At 37.9% G+C, this 14,206-nt stretch overlaps 2 protein-coding genes across 3 annotated transcripts in view; one reads left to right on the forward strand and one right to left on the reverse strand.

Moving 5' to 3' along the window:
- Positions 1-1,873, forward strand: part of LOC126199354 (probable cytochrome P450 6a20) — a 152,357-nt gene extending 150,484 nt beyond the window's left edge. Inside the window, exon 9 of the mRNA XM_049936215.1 lies at positions 1,602-1,873. Coding sequence (XP_049792172.1) covers positions 1,602-1,771 — 170 coding nt within the window. The 3' untranslated portion in view covers positions 1,772-1,873. The remainder of the gene's footprint in view (positions 1-1,601) is intronic.
- An 8,545-nt stretch (positions 1,874-10,418) lies between these two features.
- LOC126199355 (cytochrome P450 6j1-like) overlaps positions 10,419-14,206 on the reverse strand; it is a 92,755-nt gene continuing 88,967 nt past the window's right edge. For both annotated transcript variants that reach the window (XM_049936218.1, XM_049936217.1), the window contains one exon: positions 10,419-10,635. In XM_049936218.1, the coding sequence (XP_049792175.1) occupies positions 10,469-10,635 (167 nt within the window). In that variant the 3' untranslated portion in view covers positions 10,419-10,468. The remainder of the gene's footprint in view (positions 10,636-14,206) is intronic.

Here is a 14,206-nt window from a genome sequence, read left to right on the forward strand (position 1 = left end):
ACATATAACGAGAAGTGAAACCACATTTCTCCATTAACCATTTCAGTTCGCCTAAGAGGTATTCGTGATATGAAGGCGAACAACGCTATCCATTGATTCTACTGACAACCAAGTCAGAGCCCTTGAACATCACAGCTTTTAGTGTTCAAACTGGAGGTCTATGTCAGAACAACAGGAGGGTCCATTGAGATTTACCTTTCACTCTACATAATACTTAATGTATAACGTCTGAGCTGCAACTCCAGATGAACAGTAACGTTTTACAGTTGGTGTTAAAATAGAGCTGACAATCACGCAGAAGAGTTTCTTAAGGGCTGTAGAAATCCGACTTGGCATGAAAAGCTTAAACGCACAGGACTGACCCAGGTGCAGAAAACTGACACCAAGAACTGAGATTCAGAAACTGGAAGCCCCTGATTATGAACAGCTGCTACCAGGAATGTCATTTAAAATTATTACAGTATATACAATGCATAACTCTTAATAAATTTGGCTGCCACTTTGCTGATCATGGGAGTATGCCGTTTTCATCTATGTGTGCTGTAATAACATATTGTATCTTATAAATGGTAATATGAGTCCAAGATAACTTTCAAATACTGAGGAGTAGACAGTGCTTCTGTACTCCACTTCGGTTTTTGAAATGAAGTGCACACATCTGAAGCATCGTAGGAGCTTATAGTATCGAGTTGTTATGATAATACGCTTATGTACCATAAAGTGCAGTTGTTAGAACTGTTTCATCTGTCTGAAAGCCGTTATATTGATTTTTTTAAAAAAATCTGTCACTATGAATGGGGTAATCATCTTGGGAATTACTTGTGAATAACAATTATATTATGGCAGGTATGTTGGAACAGTTTGAGGCTCTACATATATTTGTCTTTGTCTGTGATTTTTGGAGTCCTTGTATTCAATACTTCTCTTAGAAATTCCGTTTATATTTGTTTAGACCTATCATACAATGCTTGGAATAGCGACAATTCTAGTTATTTGGAAATTACTTGTCTGAATGTGGTTTTCAGTTTTTATACTGTTATGGTATCACAGCCTACTGTACGATGTATGATCATTTGTTAACGACTGTCAAGCTACTTAACTTAATGTTGCTTTTCAAACGAATCATTGATATTGTTATTACTTTTCTCCAGAAATGTTTGCAGTAAGATCTAACAATTGAAAACATTAATTAGGATATATTACTACTCTCCACATGGAGGAGGCACTGAACAGCGGACAGGCACATTTCAAGGTAGACAGTTGGATATTTTTTAGCTATTGGCCAAAGTCCGTCATCAGATGAAGAATCACACACATGCACAATCGCACACGCGAAGTCACACACATACAACTTACAAACTCTCACGCATATGAGCACTTTCATCTCCATGCCCTGTGGACAGTCTATGTGTTTCTTCATCTGAAGAAGGACTTTGTCCGATGGCTAAAAACGTCGAATAGTCTGCTTTTAAATGCGCCTGTCTGCTGTTCAAGCTTCCTCTATGTGGCGGATATCCTAATTCATTTTATAGTAATGTCTCCATTATTTGCTTGTGTAAGTGTACTCTATGTCTTTCTAACGTGCATTGAACCTTTTGCAGGTCAGCGATTTGCACTGTCACAGGTCAAGATGGGCTTGGCGGCCATAGTTCTCAGCCTGGAAATATGTTGCACACCACTTACCTCCAAGTCTGTCGAGATGGATCCCAAGTCTCTTCTGACTGCCAACAAGAATGGCTTATGGCTTGCTTTCCGACCTCTTCCTGCATAGGCGAGGAAGACTGACGAATAAGATTAATGTCCAATTGTTCATGTTAATTTGTATATCTTTGTATGGGTTAAAAAACTGCACTTCAATAAAAGAGCTTTTTTCCTCTTGAGAACATTTTATGTCTGGTTTTCTTCAAGTAGTGTATAGAAATCATTAACATCACCAGATTATGACTGATTTTTAACATAATGTCAGAATAAAGATTACTAGCTTTGGACGATGTGACTATCTTAGAGCGTAATTGCAGCAAAACTGATCTACTGATGTAAATGAATAAATAACAGATGGTGGTGAACAACTTTAATCATCTGGCTAACTATTTATTAAGAACAATTATTGTGTCGCAGTTACGTTGGAACAACTGCAGATTCTACATTTATGTGTCTACCTGTGATTTATGAAGTTTGTTTTCAATAGTTTAGGACTTCTGTTCATATTTATTTGGACCTGAAGAAGCATTGAGAATATTTGATATAATAGAAGCTACAGCAGAAAATTGTTTCTGTTCCTTAGGGCTGGATTAGACATTTCCCAAGGGGAGAAGGTGCCTGAAAATTTTAGTTCTCCTCATAGGAAACCACTTATTTTCGGAATTCAGCTTAACATCTATGTTTTTTTTTTCATATTGTGGGGTAAGTTCTGTCTGAAATGATGTGAATAAAAATATGATTCAGAGAATGAACATTCAATTTTCCAAGAGAGTGTGTACTACAATGTAAATTCTTGGCTGATTAAAACTACTGTTTAAAACTGGTCAACAAATGAGATAATGATAAATGTATACATAATCGATTTTATATTATTGATTCAACAAAGTGACTGGACACTTCACATCTATCTGACAGTTAAGGAACAGAGAAGTCATCAGTGAAGAAATTATATGTTGTACTGATTACCATTTAATATTGCAACCACTATATCATAACTTACTATGTCGGGAACATATTAACACGTCGTCTGCTACATGCTTAGTGATGGATGTTGCACTGCTTGGCCAAGAGGGGCTACAGTGTTAGGCGTGAGACTCTGTTATGGGTGTCAGCAGCCATATGGCAATCAACATATTAAATGAAAACTTTTTTTGTTCTGATGTTTGTGTTATATACATATGAAATTGAATACTAAGAACTTTCTTATGAGTTTTAATTGGAGATGATCTATATATTCAAATGTTATATTTTCCATTAATATATGATTATATATTTATTATAATTTCAGAATAATTTAATCAAAGGCTGAACAGTCATTTATTTCTGTTACTCCATACATACCATAATAATATGGAAGTGTTTCAAATACAGAGGTTCTTATTTCTTAGGTATTATGTGACATAAATGTTTTTACATACTCTGGAAAATCTTATACTTGGTATTTCAGTTACTCCAAACTTCTCATTTATAGTTTTAACATATGTAAAAACATAAACTTGAAATGTCAGTCTTCATTGGGAGTTTTGTAGTTTTCCAGTGTTTTCTACAACTGATTTATTTTTACTCTCAGAATGTACATATCAGTGGTATATAGCATTTGAAATTACCAATTGTGTCAAATTTCCTTAAACATTTGATTATTTTGATTTTGGATATAAACAAAGCATTCATGTCTAGTTGGTAGTAGAGTATTTGTTCTGTTGGTAAGCTGTGACAGTTTTAAACCAGACTGCAGTCTGTTAAAGATTTTATCTTAATACTAATAATAAATATATAATTCTTATCTAATTTTCTTCATATCTGCACGAAAGAAATCAGAAAGCACAGAGAAATAAAATCCAAAGTTTATATCTGCCTGTGTAGCTTGTTATGGAATATTCCACTAACCTTTAGTTTCTTCTTTTGTTATAAAGGACAGTATTACTGCAAATACATTCATTTCCACTGCATAAAAATGAAATATTGTTTTTCTTCAATAAAAAGTTATCTTATCTAAGCTTCATAGAACAGATTGTTTCATTATTTTCATTGAGCACACATAACCAACATATTTTATGTACTCAGTGTCTAGGCCAAAACTACTATCTGAAATTTCTGGAAGAATGATTTACTGAGTTTAATATTGTTTCCTTTGCTTGTTTGGACTATCACATTTCACATTCCAGACATGGCCTGATCTTGATGATGTCTCTATGAATGAGAACTCTATGAAACTTTTATATGGTTTCACATTTATAGTAACAAATTTTCTTGAACACGTATGTTTACACAAAACTTTCTAAACTTTAATGAAGAGAGAGAATATCAAACCCTGTAATATTGCATAATAATGAGACATCTCTGTTATACATTGGGATAAAATGGTGTATAAACTGTAACCATATAACATCTACAGACTTGGAAGTTAATGAATTGCTCAATGTGTTCCTTACCATAGAAAATTTCTGTTTGAAGTGAAATGATTTTTAATATATGGCCTTCAGTGATTGCTTAAAATAGATGTCATGTACAGCAAAAGTATCTAAAATTCAAAACAAATTTTTATCCTTGTAAGCCAATATTCTGATTGAATTTGGGAGAGACATTTTGTTGCAATGTAATTTATTACATCTACTCAGTCAATTAATCACAGATTTCTTACAAAAGCCAATAGCAACAGAAGCATCAAATAACCATGTGAGACTGGACAAATTTAGACTGGCAGCCGCTGAAAACTGCTTATTGAAAGTAACTACTAATTTAAGTTCACACGAAAATAATTCAATTAAAATTATCAATTATCCTTTTGGCTTACAAATGTTTATTTTGCTTCATAAAACGATTAAAGTACAGACTGTTATTATCTATCAAAAAGAACAAAAGCAATGTCTAGTTTACAAATAGTTTCAAGAAACAATAAGAATTTGAAAAAAGATTTTATAAAACTGAGGATGCAATTTTTAGATACAATCAGAGAAAAGAGAAAGACTATCAGTTTGAACACAATATAAAGTAGCTGATAGTGTAATAGCAGTAAATATGCATAACAGAAGGACTGAATGAGAATGAAGACAAGATGTATATTTTGTATCTATTGAGTATCATGTTTCACATTTTCTTCGTTCAAGTGAGAAAGTATTTACTTCAGTAGGAAGGTGGAACTGTGTAAAATAGAGTCAAAGGAAAAATGTCATACCATAGATAACAGTTGTATGATGTGCTAGTAAAACGTTTATAGGAAGGATGTATTAGATAATTAGCAGATATGGGAAATGGGAGCACATGACTTGAGACACTTGTGACTCTCAAGAATGAAAACACCCTTCTGACGTCAGAATTTCGCTATGCTATGAGAGTCTGAGGATAATACTCTTGGACTCTTGGAGAATAGGCCTGTAGGCTCAGTCATAAACGGAGATGTAGCTGTCTATTGACATTGAATAGCTTACATTCAAAACGGTTGGCCTGCAATGTTAAGCAAGACAGAAAGAAAACTATAGCATTTCATTTGAGCTGAAGCACTCGTTTCACGTGAAATGGAAAGAGCTATACTAAAAGTATGTAGTGAATATTGATGCAAACGAAGATGAAATTGTGGGTCTGATAATATTTCGCGATATCGTAGGAAGTAATGTGTAATGCCGTATTTATTCCCAGTGAATTAGATCCGAAACGCAAAAACCAAGGGGCTTGGTTCGCTATTTGGAGGATCGTGAAATATTTTCAAGATAGGCAGGCAACTGAAGATTACAAGTGTTATTTGACTAATAATGACAGTGCATTACTCTCACTTTCTGGAGGTAAAAGATTTTGTATTATACTTAGGTTAGTTATAAAACCTTTTGACTAAGTCTTCATTAGTATGGTCTCTATTAGATCGGCTTTTCTTACAGCAGCCTTACGTCTCCATTTCCTTATGTCTCCTCTCCCGGAACGTAAAAGCCGACGTGGACGTACAGCTATGTGACATCAATACCTGTTGTTTCACATTGAGGAAGTATTGCCGCACACATTAACAAATTCTATGATATCTCGGCAAAGCGCAGCGAACCACTTTACCAGTAGGATTCAAGAACACACTCTACAGCACAACCAGAACTAGGGATACGCTACGTTGGATTTTATCGTTTTCAGTTGAAGTCCATTTTTTGTGAGTTTTATGTTGTAACTTACGTCTTACGAATATGTGACATTTCGAAGCACCAGCTCATTGACGATCTCTCGGAAACACGACGCTGACTGTACGATTTTCTGTAATAAAATGACGGGGAACATCACCTTCGGGGTTTATTAAAAAGAGAAAACGATGAAATAATTTTATGTTACGTGGAAGACCATCGTAAGTTTGTATCACACTATTTGAATAGCAGTATTGAGAAATTCCGCATGTCCAAAAAACTAAACTTTGCAGGAGATACAAGAAACATTTGAGGCCTTATATTTGCGCTGAAATTCTGGTTTTCTGCTCATTTTTCGTTCAAATGAACGTAGAGCGAAGAATACTAGTGCACTGAACACAATCATGATACGTTTTCTTGACGTTAAGATCAAATTTATTTAATGAATATGTGTGCTTTCTCAATATTTTGTAATAAATATTCATAAATCATTACTTAACTCATACATCATTACGGTAATGGACAGAAATTAACCGACTTGTGCCTGTTTTCCATTCTCTTTGGAATTATACTCCACACACTCCTGTTAATTATTTATATAAATGATATGCCTTCCAGTATTACAGGTAATTCTAAAATATTTCTGTTTGATGATGACACTAGCTTGCCAGTAAAGGATGTTGTGTGCAACAATAGTTCTGTTTAAAATAGTGCAGTTCATGACAAAAGTTCATGGCTGTAGAAAATAAACTAATGCTAAATCACTGTAAGACTCAGTTTTTACAGTTTCTAACACAGAATTCAACAATACCCGACGTTTTAATTTCACAGAATGGGATGATTAGTGAAACTGAACAGTTCAAATTTCTAAGTGTTCAGATAGATAACAAACTGTCGAGGAAAGTCCACGGTCAGGATCTTATTCAAAGACTTAATGCTGCTATTTTTACTATTAGAACGGTTTCTGAAGCAAGTGATCGTTCGACGCGAAAAGTAGTCTACTCTGCATGTTTTCATTCCCTTATGTCGTATGGTACTATATTTTGGCGTAGCTCTTAGAATTTTCAAAGGATATCTTTGGCTCAGAAGCGGGCGTTTCGGGCAATAAGTGGTGTAAGTTCGCGAATCTTTTGTCGAACCGTGTTCACTAGTCAGGGTATTGTGACAGTGACCTCTCTCAGTATATATATATTGCCGTTTCTTGTTGAGAATATCAGCTTATTCCCAAAAATTAGCAGCTTTGACTCAGTTAATGCTAGGCAGAACCAAACTGAAGAGTTTCCTCATGGGTCACAACTTCTTCGAGGAGGTCCTTGAAAAATTAAGCTGATTCTTATGTTATATTGTTGATTGCGTTTACTTAAAGTTATGGCTTGTCCTTTTTTGCGTTCATAAACATTTTATTTTATCTGTTATTACCTTTATGGTGTAATTTCACATACTGACACGTTCCAGGACATTGGAGACTTGCTCCTCAATTTCACCATACGGAACTAGACGTGGAAATTAAAAAAAATAGTCTCAATCTTTGACATATGTTGACCAATTGTATATGTCAGTGTAGAAATTCTGTTTGATTTCTTCTTTTGGTAGGAATGGCAGAAATTGCCGTAAGTCGTGCATTTCCTTGTCATATATAGGCGCATATCGATTATGCTATCTGTTTAAAGCAGTGCTGGTAACATACAATTTTGAGAATGCCTATAACTTTTGTACATGTGGAGTTTCTCTTCGTTTTAGGTGATACAATGGCTGCACAACAACAAAGAAAATGCCAGAACTTACGGATTTTGTCTGTATTATGGTCAGCCTACGTATATGTTTAAAATACAGAATCACAGGTAACTTTGTCAAAAAAATGTGCGTGTGTTGTTTCTCAATATTGCCATTTACTTTTAATAGAACTTCGTTGTATCATGATCGGCTTATATGTTTAAATTTCAAAATCACAGGTAACTCAATTTTGTCAAAACATGGGCATGTAGAGATTCTCAATATTGCAATTCTTTTGTAATGGAAGTATTATAAGCTGATGTCTTTGCTTACTGAACAGGAACTTCCCTTTTTACTTTGCAACATGTCCATGGATATGTTTTTATTTGCGTTTGCCACAGACAGAACAAAGTGATTAGTGTATGAACAAGGGGAGGAATGTGTGTTTTAATAGACGTAACGTGGGACTTTACGCCCGTCCATTTTTTATAAATAAACTTTGTGGTTTGTAGACCTGATACAGGCGACATCTGCAACTGGAGAACGCTGAAACTGCAAATCACTTTAAGCTGGCACTGTGTCTCATGCGGTTGGTTATAGATGCTTCGTTCACGTCGATGTCAGCTACCTCGTCCCGTTTGAGAACAGCTTTACTTATCCTCTTCAGTCCCAAGATATCATATATGATACTGCCAGGTTTTATTTTTTTCCGGGCGCTTACGCAGCTGAGTCTTTTCTGGCCTGTGGTACCATATAAATACACATCGCACTTGCACAGCTCACTTGGTCGTCCTTCTGCCGAGCACCAAGGGGTGTCAGTATTCATTACAAACTCCGGATCCTGTAACTGCGCAGCATGTCTCGGCGAAATTGAGATAAAGACAAATCTTTTTGTAATTACAAGTGTTTTCAGATGATTTACTAACTTACTAAAGCTTCACAGATACTCCTCAGTTAGTGGCGAAGCATAAATTAATGTTATAACCAGTTTATGAGCTTTAAACTTTTCTGCATCATTTATGATACCTCGAGATCCAGTCCCAATTCTACGAGCATTTACATCAGTGGAAGGGGGGAAGAACAGTGCAAAGTGCTTCCTTGCTTCACTACTGATAGGAATTAAATTACACGATGAAAAGTAAAGTTAAATTAGGACAAGTTGTGCTAACCTAATGCCAGTCCATGTGGTTAATATTAGAAAAAGCAAAAATACCTTGAAAAATTTTGCTATGGTAATTTTGTTCAAGTATTTCGAACTGCTTGCTTACAGTTGTTGAAAGTTTTGATACCAAATGTGTATTTTGATCTACCTTGAAATCTACAGCAAATATGAGAAATATGTGTAGTATATATGTTTTTTTATAAAGCAACAAGAAGCTGTGAAGTTGTGTGTCTAATTATCCTCCTTGAGTCCTGAGATATCATATATGATACCATTTATAAAAAATGCACTATTGATTCAAAAAACGTTTTGACTGCCATTCATTGTCAACTAGCATTAACACAAACCAATTAAGACAATAATAGCCCACATGTACTTTTAATATGTGCTCAGAACTGAAGAGGTTGTTTGTCTCTACTCTATCTTTGTGTACACCATATGTAAAATGTATTTGAACGCCTTGACATTTTGTTTTTGAAGCTGTTTAGGAGATGAATCGCTGCCAAAAACGACTTGTTGTACAGATACTGTAATATTTATTTAACATACGAAGAACAAAAAATAATTAAAACCGCACACTATGTCAAATAAAGTAAAACTTTAAGCAGTCGTCTATTTTAAACATACAACATGTATTTGCACACTTAATTATTTTACCAGTTTCTGTAGTCCAATTCTGGTGCTAGCATCGGCACATCGGCAGACCGTATTTGAAAACTTAAGAAAAAGTGTTCTGGCGCAAACGCAATTTGACGTTGAAGGTTTTATGGGGATGAATTAATATAAAATCAACATGGAATGAAAGCTGAAAATTCGAAATTGTGAACTTTATTTAAAAAAGTAGCCACAAAGAACTTAAAAACAAAGACACGTTGTGCCATACAAAGCATAATCGTACATAAATAGTTTATCTTGTTTCTTCGCCGTAAGAGGGCTACTCTTTGGAAGCGTTTATTGATTCTATCACTTTGATGTCTCCACTGGGATTCTCCCTAGGCGTCTCGAAGGGGTGTCACAAGAGTGCTTTTTATTTAATTTGATTTCTTTCAGTGCAAGATTCAAGACATTCCACATATTTCCAAGAAATGTAAATTAGGATAGTGGGTTTTCTTTGGCTGTTTTACAGTGTTGTACATCAACCACATTACAGTCTCTGTAGCAGTATGGATATCACTACTATTCTGTTGAAAAATAATTTACCTACATTTCTACGACGCAGCACAATACAAGGTTTGTATCAGAGTGTAGTTCATGTACCACTGTCTGCGGTACATGCCTAGTTATTCGCGTTCACTCACATTTGCCTTCGGTACCGGTACTTCAGTATATCATGTCGCTCATTATTCCCACACGGAAGTTTCTGACCGAGACCAGCTTATTATGCACCTTTCAACTAGCACTGAGTCATCTTTGCGGTTGGAATTGTTATACACGTTTGACCTACAGTTCCATATCTGGGAAGATTTTTTATTCAGTTTGTGTGTTATTTTGGGTGTTTCAATGCCGTCAGCTCTAGTGTCAAACTTGTCTGGTGCCCTGTAGTAAACAATTAATGATTTCACCCACTGTCGAATGGAAAAATAAAACTTCAGAAACTTAGAAATATTTTACGTGTCTGCAGGGATGCTCTTGCTTTTAATTTATAAAATTTGAGCAATTGCTACAACATGCTTGTATACAATAAAGTACTATTTGAACTTTAACCACAACAAATTCGGTAGTGCCTTTCATCGCAAGCCTAGGTATCTAAAATGACCTTTCTTTTACTTTTCTTCCTTCAGTTTTTTGTCCTGTATCAGGCGAGGGGCTTGAAGGAGAGCCAGAGTCCATCCTTGGAATTGTTGAGTATGAACTTCGGGTCCATCTCGATGGGGTCGGACGTGCGCGGAGTTCGCGAGACATCGAGGTTCAAAACAACAGCGGCGACACCCATTTTCACCTGAGACAGCGCGAATCTCTGACCTGAAAAATTTTAAACAAAGATATTGGTTGCAGCACACCGTCTCAAGTCTTTGTAATTTGAGTATACGTGTTACAGAAATACAGTAAAGTCTGTCTATCAATATTCTCGATGTTTATTCAGTGTTCAACTTTATGAACATATGCATATGGTTAACCGTAAATGAATTATGTTGTTGAAGCACTCTTTATGCATAACTAATGCATTATACACATTTTTGAACGTGCTTACTACACTAATCTCTGGTCTTCCTCTACAAGTTGAATCGCAACGCGACAGCTGTGGGTTGAGTTGCACGTGACACCACCGTACTTCTGAAAGCGCTGAATTCACAAGTCCAGCAGTCAACAGCTGTGGCACTGTTAGTTAGGTAAGCCAATCCAGAGTATCCACACCAACCAACAGACGCGCGGCACGGCGCTGTTGCTCAGTTTGCATCTGAGACGCCCAACGTGACTGCCTGCATGAAGGATCGCGCGCTGCTGGCAAAGCTCTTTTAGAAGAACGGTGACCGTGCGCCAGTAGCCCTGCCGAAGTTACGGACACTCGAGGGTATGAAAAAAAGCTATTGGTCCGATGTCTGTTAAGGGTCTGAAGAAAATGAGTGCATAATTCAAAAAGACAAGTTCTTTTGAAATGCAGTGTGGCAGAGGGAGCGTGCCCACAGCATTGCAGGAGGGATCGAGCAGTGGTGTGCAAACATGCAGTGCACAGGGAATCGCCCCAACGTTGGACAAGCTACGAGCACGGTGCATAAAATCCTGTGAAACATCCTGCGTTGCTTTCCGTACAAAATCAGGCATGTCCAGGAGTAGCTTCCTGTTGACCAGCCAGCAAAGCGGTCGCTCTGGAATTTCTTGCTCGCATGGAAGTGGACCATGAATGGCCATGGAACACTCTGTAGACAGACAAAGCCCATTTCCACCTTCAAGGACAAGTCAATACGCAGAATTCCATAATATGGGCAACGGAAAATCCGCACGCACAGCAACCTGTACCGCTTCATTCTGCAAACGGGACTCTCTGGTGCTGGTTCACAGCATCGTTTATCATAGGGCCGTTACCTGTACCGTCACTGATAAACGCTGTGAGAGTCTTTTGCACACCAATGTCATTCGAACCCTTCAACACAGTGGATGTGTGGGTGGGATAATTTTTTCGCAAGAAGACGCTCCCTCGCATAGTGCACAGCCAATGAAGCGGACACTGCAGAGGTATTTTAGAAATGCTAGAATTATCAGCCGTCATTTCCCTACAGCCTCGGCCTCCAGACCACCTGATCTTTATCCGTGTGACTTCTGGCTGTGAGGTTATCGGAACGTTGTTGTATTCAGAGCTCCAAATACGGACGTAGCTGAACTGTAGGCACGCGTTCCGCAACGCATTCTGAACGTGACCTCTGAGACAATCAGATCTGTTGTGGAAAATGCTATATCTTAATTTAAGCTTTTGGCAGCATATTGAACATGTCTTGCGCCAGACTCACGACAATTATAAACCGATGTCATTCTGATTTTTATGCTGTTTTTTTTGCTCAGGACAAACTCCGATTTTTTGGCATCCGAAATGGTACGACCTTGCCTTGAGGGATCGGCTTACCTAACTAAAACTGCCACAACGGTTGACTGCCGAACTTGGGCCGTCGTACATATTGAGCAACACGGGTGGTGTAATGTGCAACTCAGCTCAAATTATAGCCGTCGTATTGCGATTCATCTGTTATTTGTAGCCGATCCCACTTTTACGTTAAGACGCTTACAGCATTATCTATTGGTCAAGTTTCCGTTAATTTTTTTATTATTGTTCCATAATGGTTAACCCTACGTCAATAATATGCTGTTAATATTTGACTTTTACAGCGTTTTTAAACTGGAACGTTAATTATGGACACACTGTACATGTCGTTACTTGAAATGGTTTTATACAGGGTAATCTTCCAAATCGCTGTAGAAATAACACCACTGGTCAGAATGCAACGAAATGTTATCGGAGAAGGGGGGAAACGTATGGCAGAATAAAAATAAATAGTTACAGAATGTAGCATGTTGCACAACTGATCGAAGTGTTCCGGTGTCACCTTCAGAATGTGTTGCGCAACGCGTGCCTTGAATGCAGCAAAGTTTTCAGTGGGAACACTGAACACAGAATCATTCAGATAGCCCAACAGCCAGGAGTCACACGGGTTTAAGACCAGGTGATCGGGACGGCCAGCCTTTAGGGAAATGGTGGCTGAGAATTCTAGCATTTCCTATACGGCGCTTCAGCAGCTGTTAACTGCATTTACAATGTGTGGAGGTGCGCCATCTTGCATAAAAATGATCCCATACACATCCGCGCTGTTGGAGAGCTGAAGTGACGTGGTTGCGCAAAAGACACCAGTGATGGTACAGGTAACAGGACCGGAAGCAGCTGTCTCTTCGAAAAAATATGGCCCTATGATAAATGATGCCTTAAACCCGCATCGCTCAGTTGTCTTTTCAGAATGAATTACTGGTTGATTTGTGTGTGGCTTTTCTGTTGCCATATTCGACAATTCTATGTATTGACATATCCTTTCAGATGGAAGTGGGCTTCGTCTGTCCACAAAATCTTCCACGGCCAATCATTGTCCACTTCCACGCGAGCAAGAAATTCTAAAGCAAAGGCCTGTCTTGCTGGTAGGTCAACAGGAAGCAAGCCGTGCAAACGGGTAACTTTGAATGGACAGCAAAGAAGGATTTTTCATAGGACTTAACGCACAGTGCTCACGCGTATGTCCAATGATCGGGCAATTCTCTGTGCACTGCACGTTTGCTCACCACCACTCGTCTCCTCCTGCGCTGCTGTGGCCACTGCTTCCACTGACGTCGAATTAATTCGTTTCCTCCCTCTACCAGACTGCACATCAAACGAACCCGTCTTTTCGAACTCACGAATCATTTTCTTCAGACCCACGGCAGTCATCGGACCAACGCCTTCTTTCAAACCATTCAGTGTCCGGAACTTCTGCAGAGCCACGTGTGCACAGTCATCATTCTTTAATACAGCTTCACAAGCAGAGCGCGAGCCTGCTTTGAGACAGTCATGGCGAACGTAGCAGATGCGGAAGGACGAAAAGCCGGGTACCCGGCGTGTTTATACCAACTTCAATGGGTTGTGCGCATGACAGGTGTTTTCATTTACGTATTCTGACACATAAAGCGCCATCTATGGATCAATTTTCACTCTATCTTTTTTTCTTCTGCCATACGATTTCCCCTTCTCCGATAATATTCCGTAGCAATTTGACGTCATTCTGACCAGTGATGTTATTTCTGCAGCGCTTTCAAAGTTGTGTATCCCTCGTCTAGCGTGCCTGTGCAAAGTTTTGCTCAGATATGGCGTGTGGTATTGCCTGAAAGAGGAACAGTGTCTCGAAATCTTGAATCACATTACTATAGTGGCTACTGTTCATAAGAAGAGAAGTTCAATACATCTGGTACCAGCAGTAAGAATAGTTGAAATAATCCTTTTCAGGAATATTAAAGACGTTGTCAGTACACCACATCTACACTTGCTCGTGGTAATCCAGCGCAGAGCGACTTCTGGTCTGAA

Source organism: Schistocerca nitens, chromosome 8 (genome assembly GCF_023898315.1).
Source record: "Schistocerca nitens isolate TAMUIC-IGC-003100 chromosome 8, iqSchNite1.1, whole genome shotgun sequence".
NCBI lineage: Eukaryota > Metazoa > Arthropoda > Insecta > Orthoptera > Acrididae > Schistocerca > Schistocerca nitens.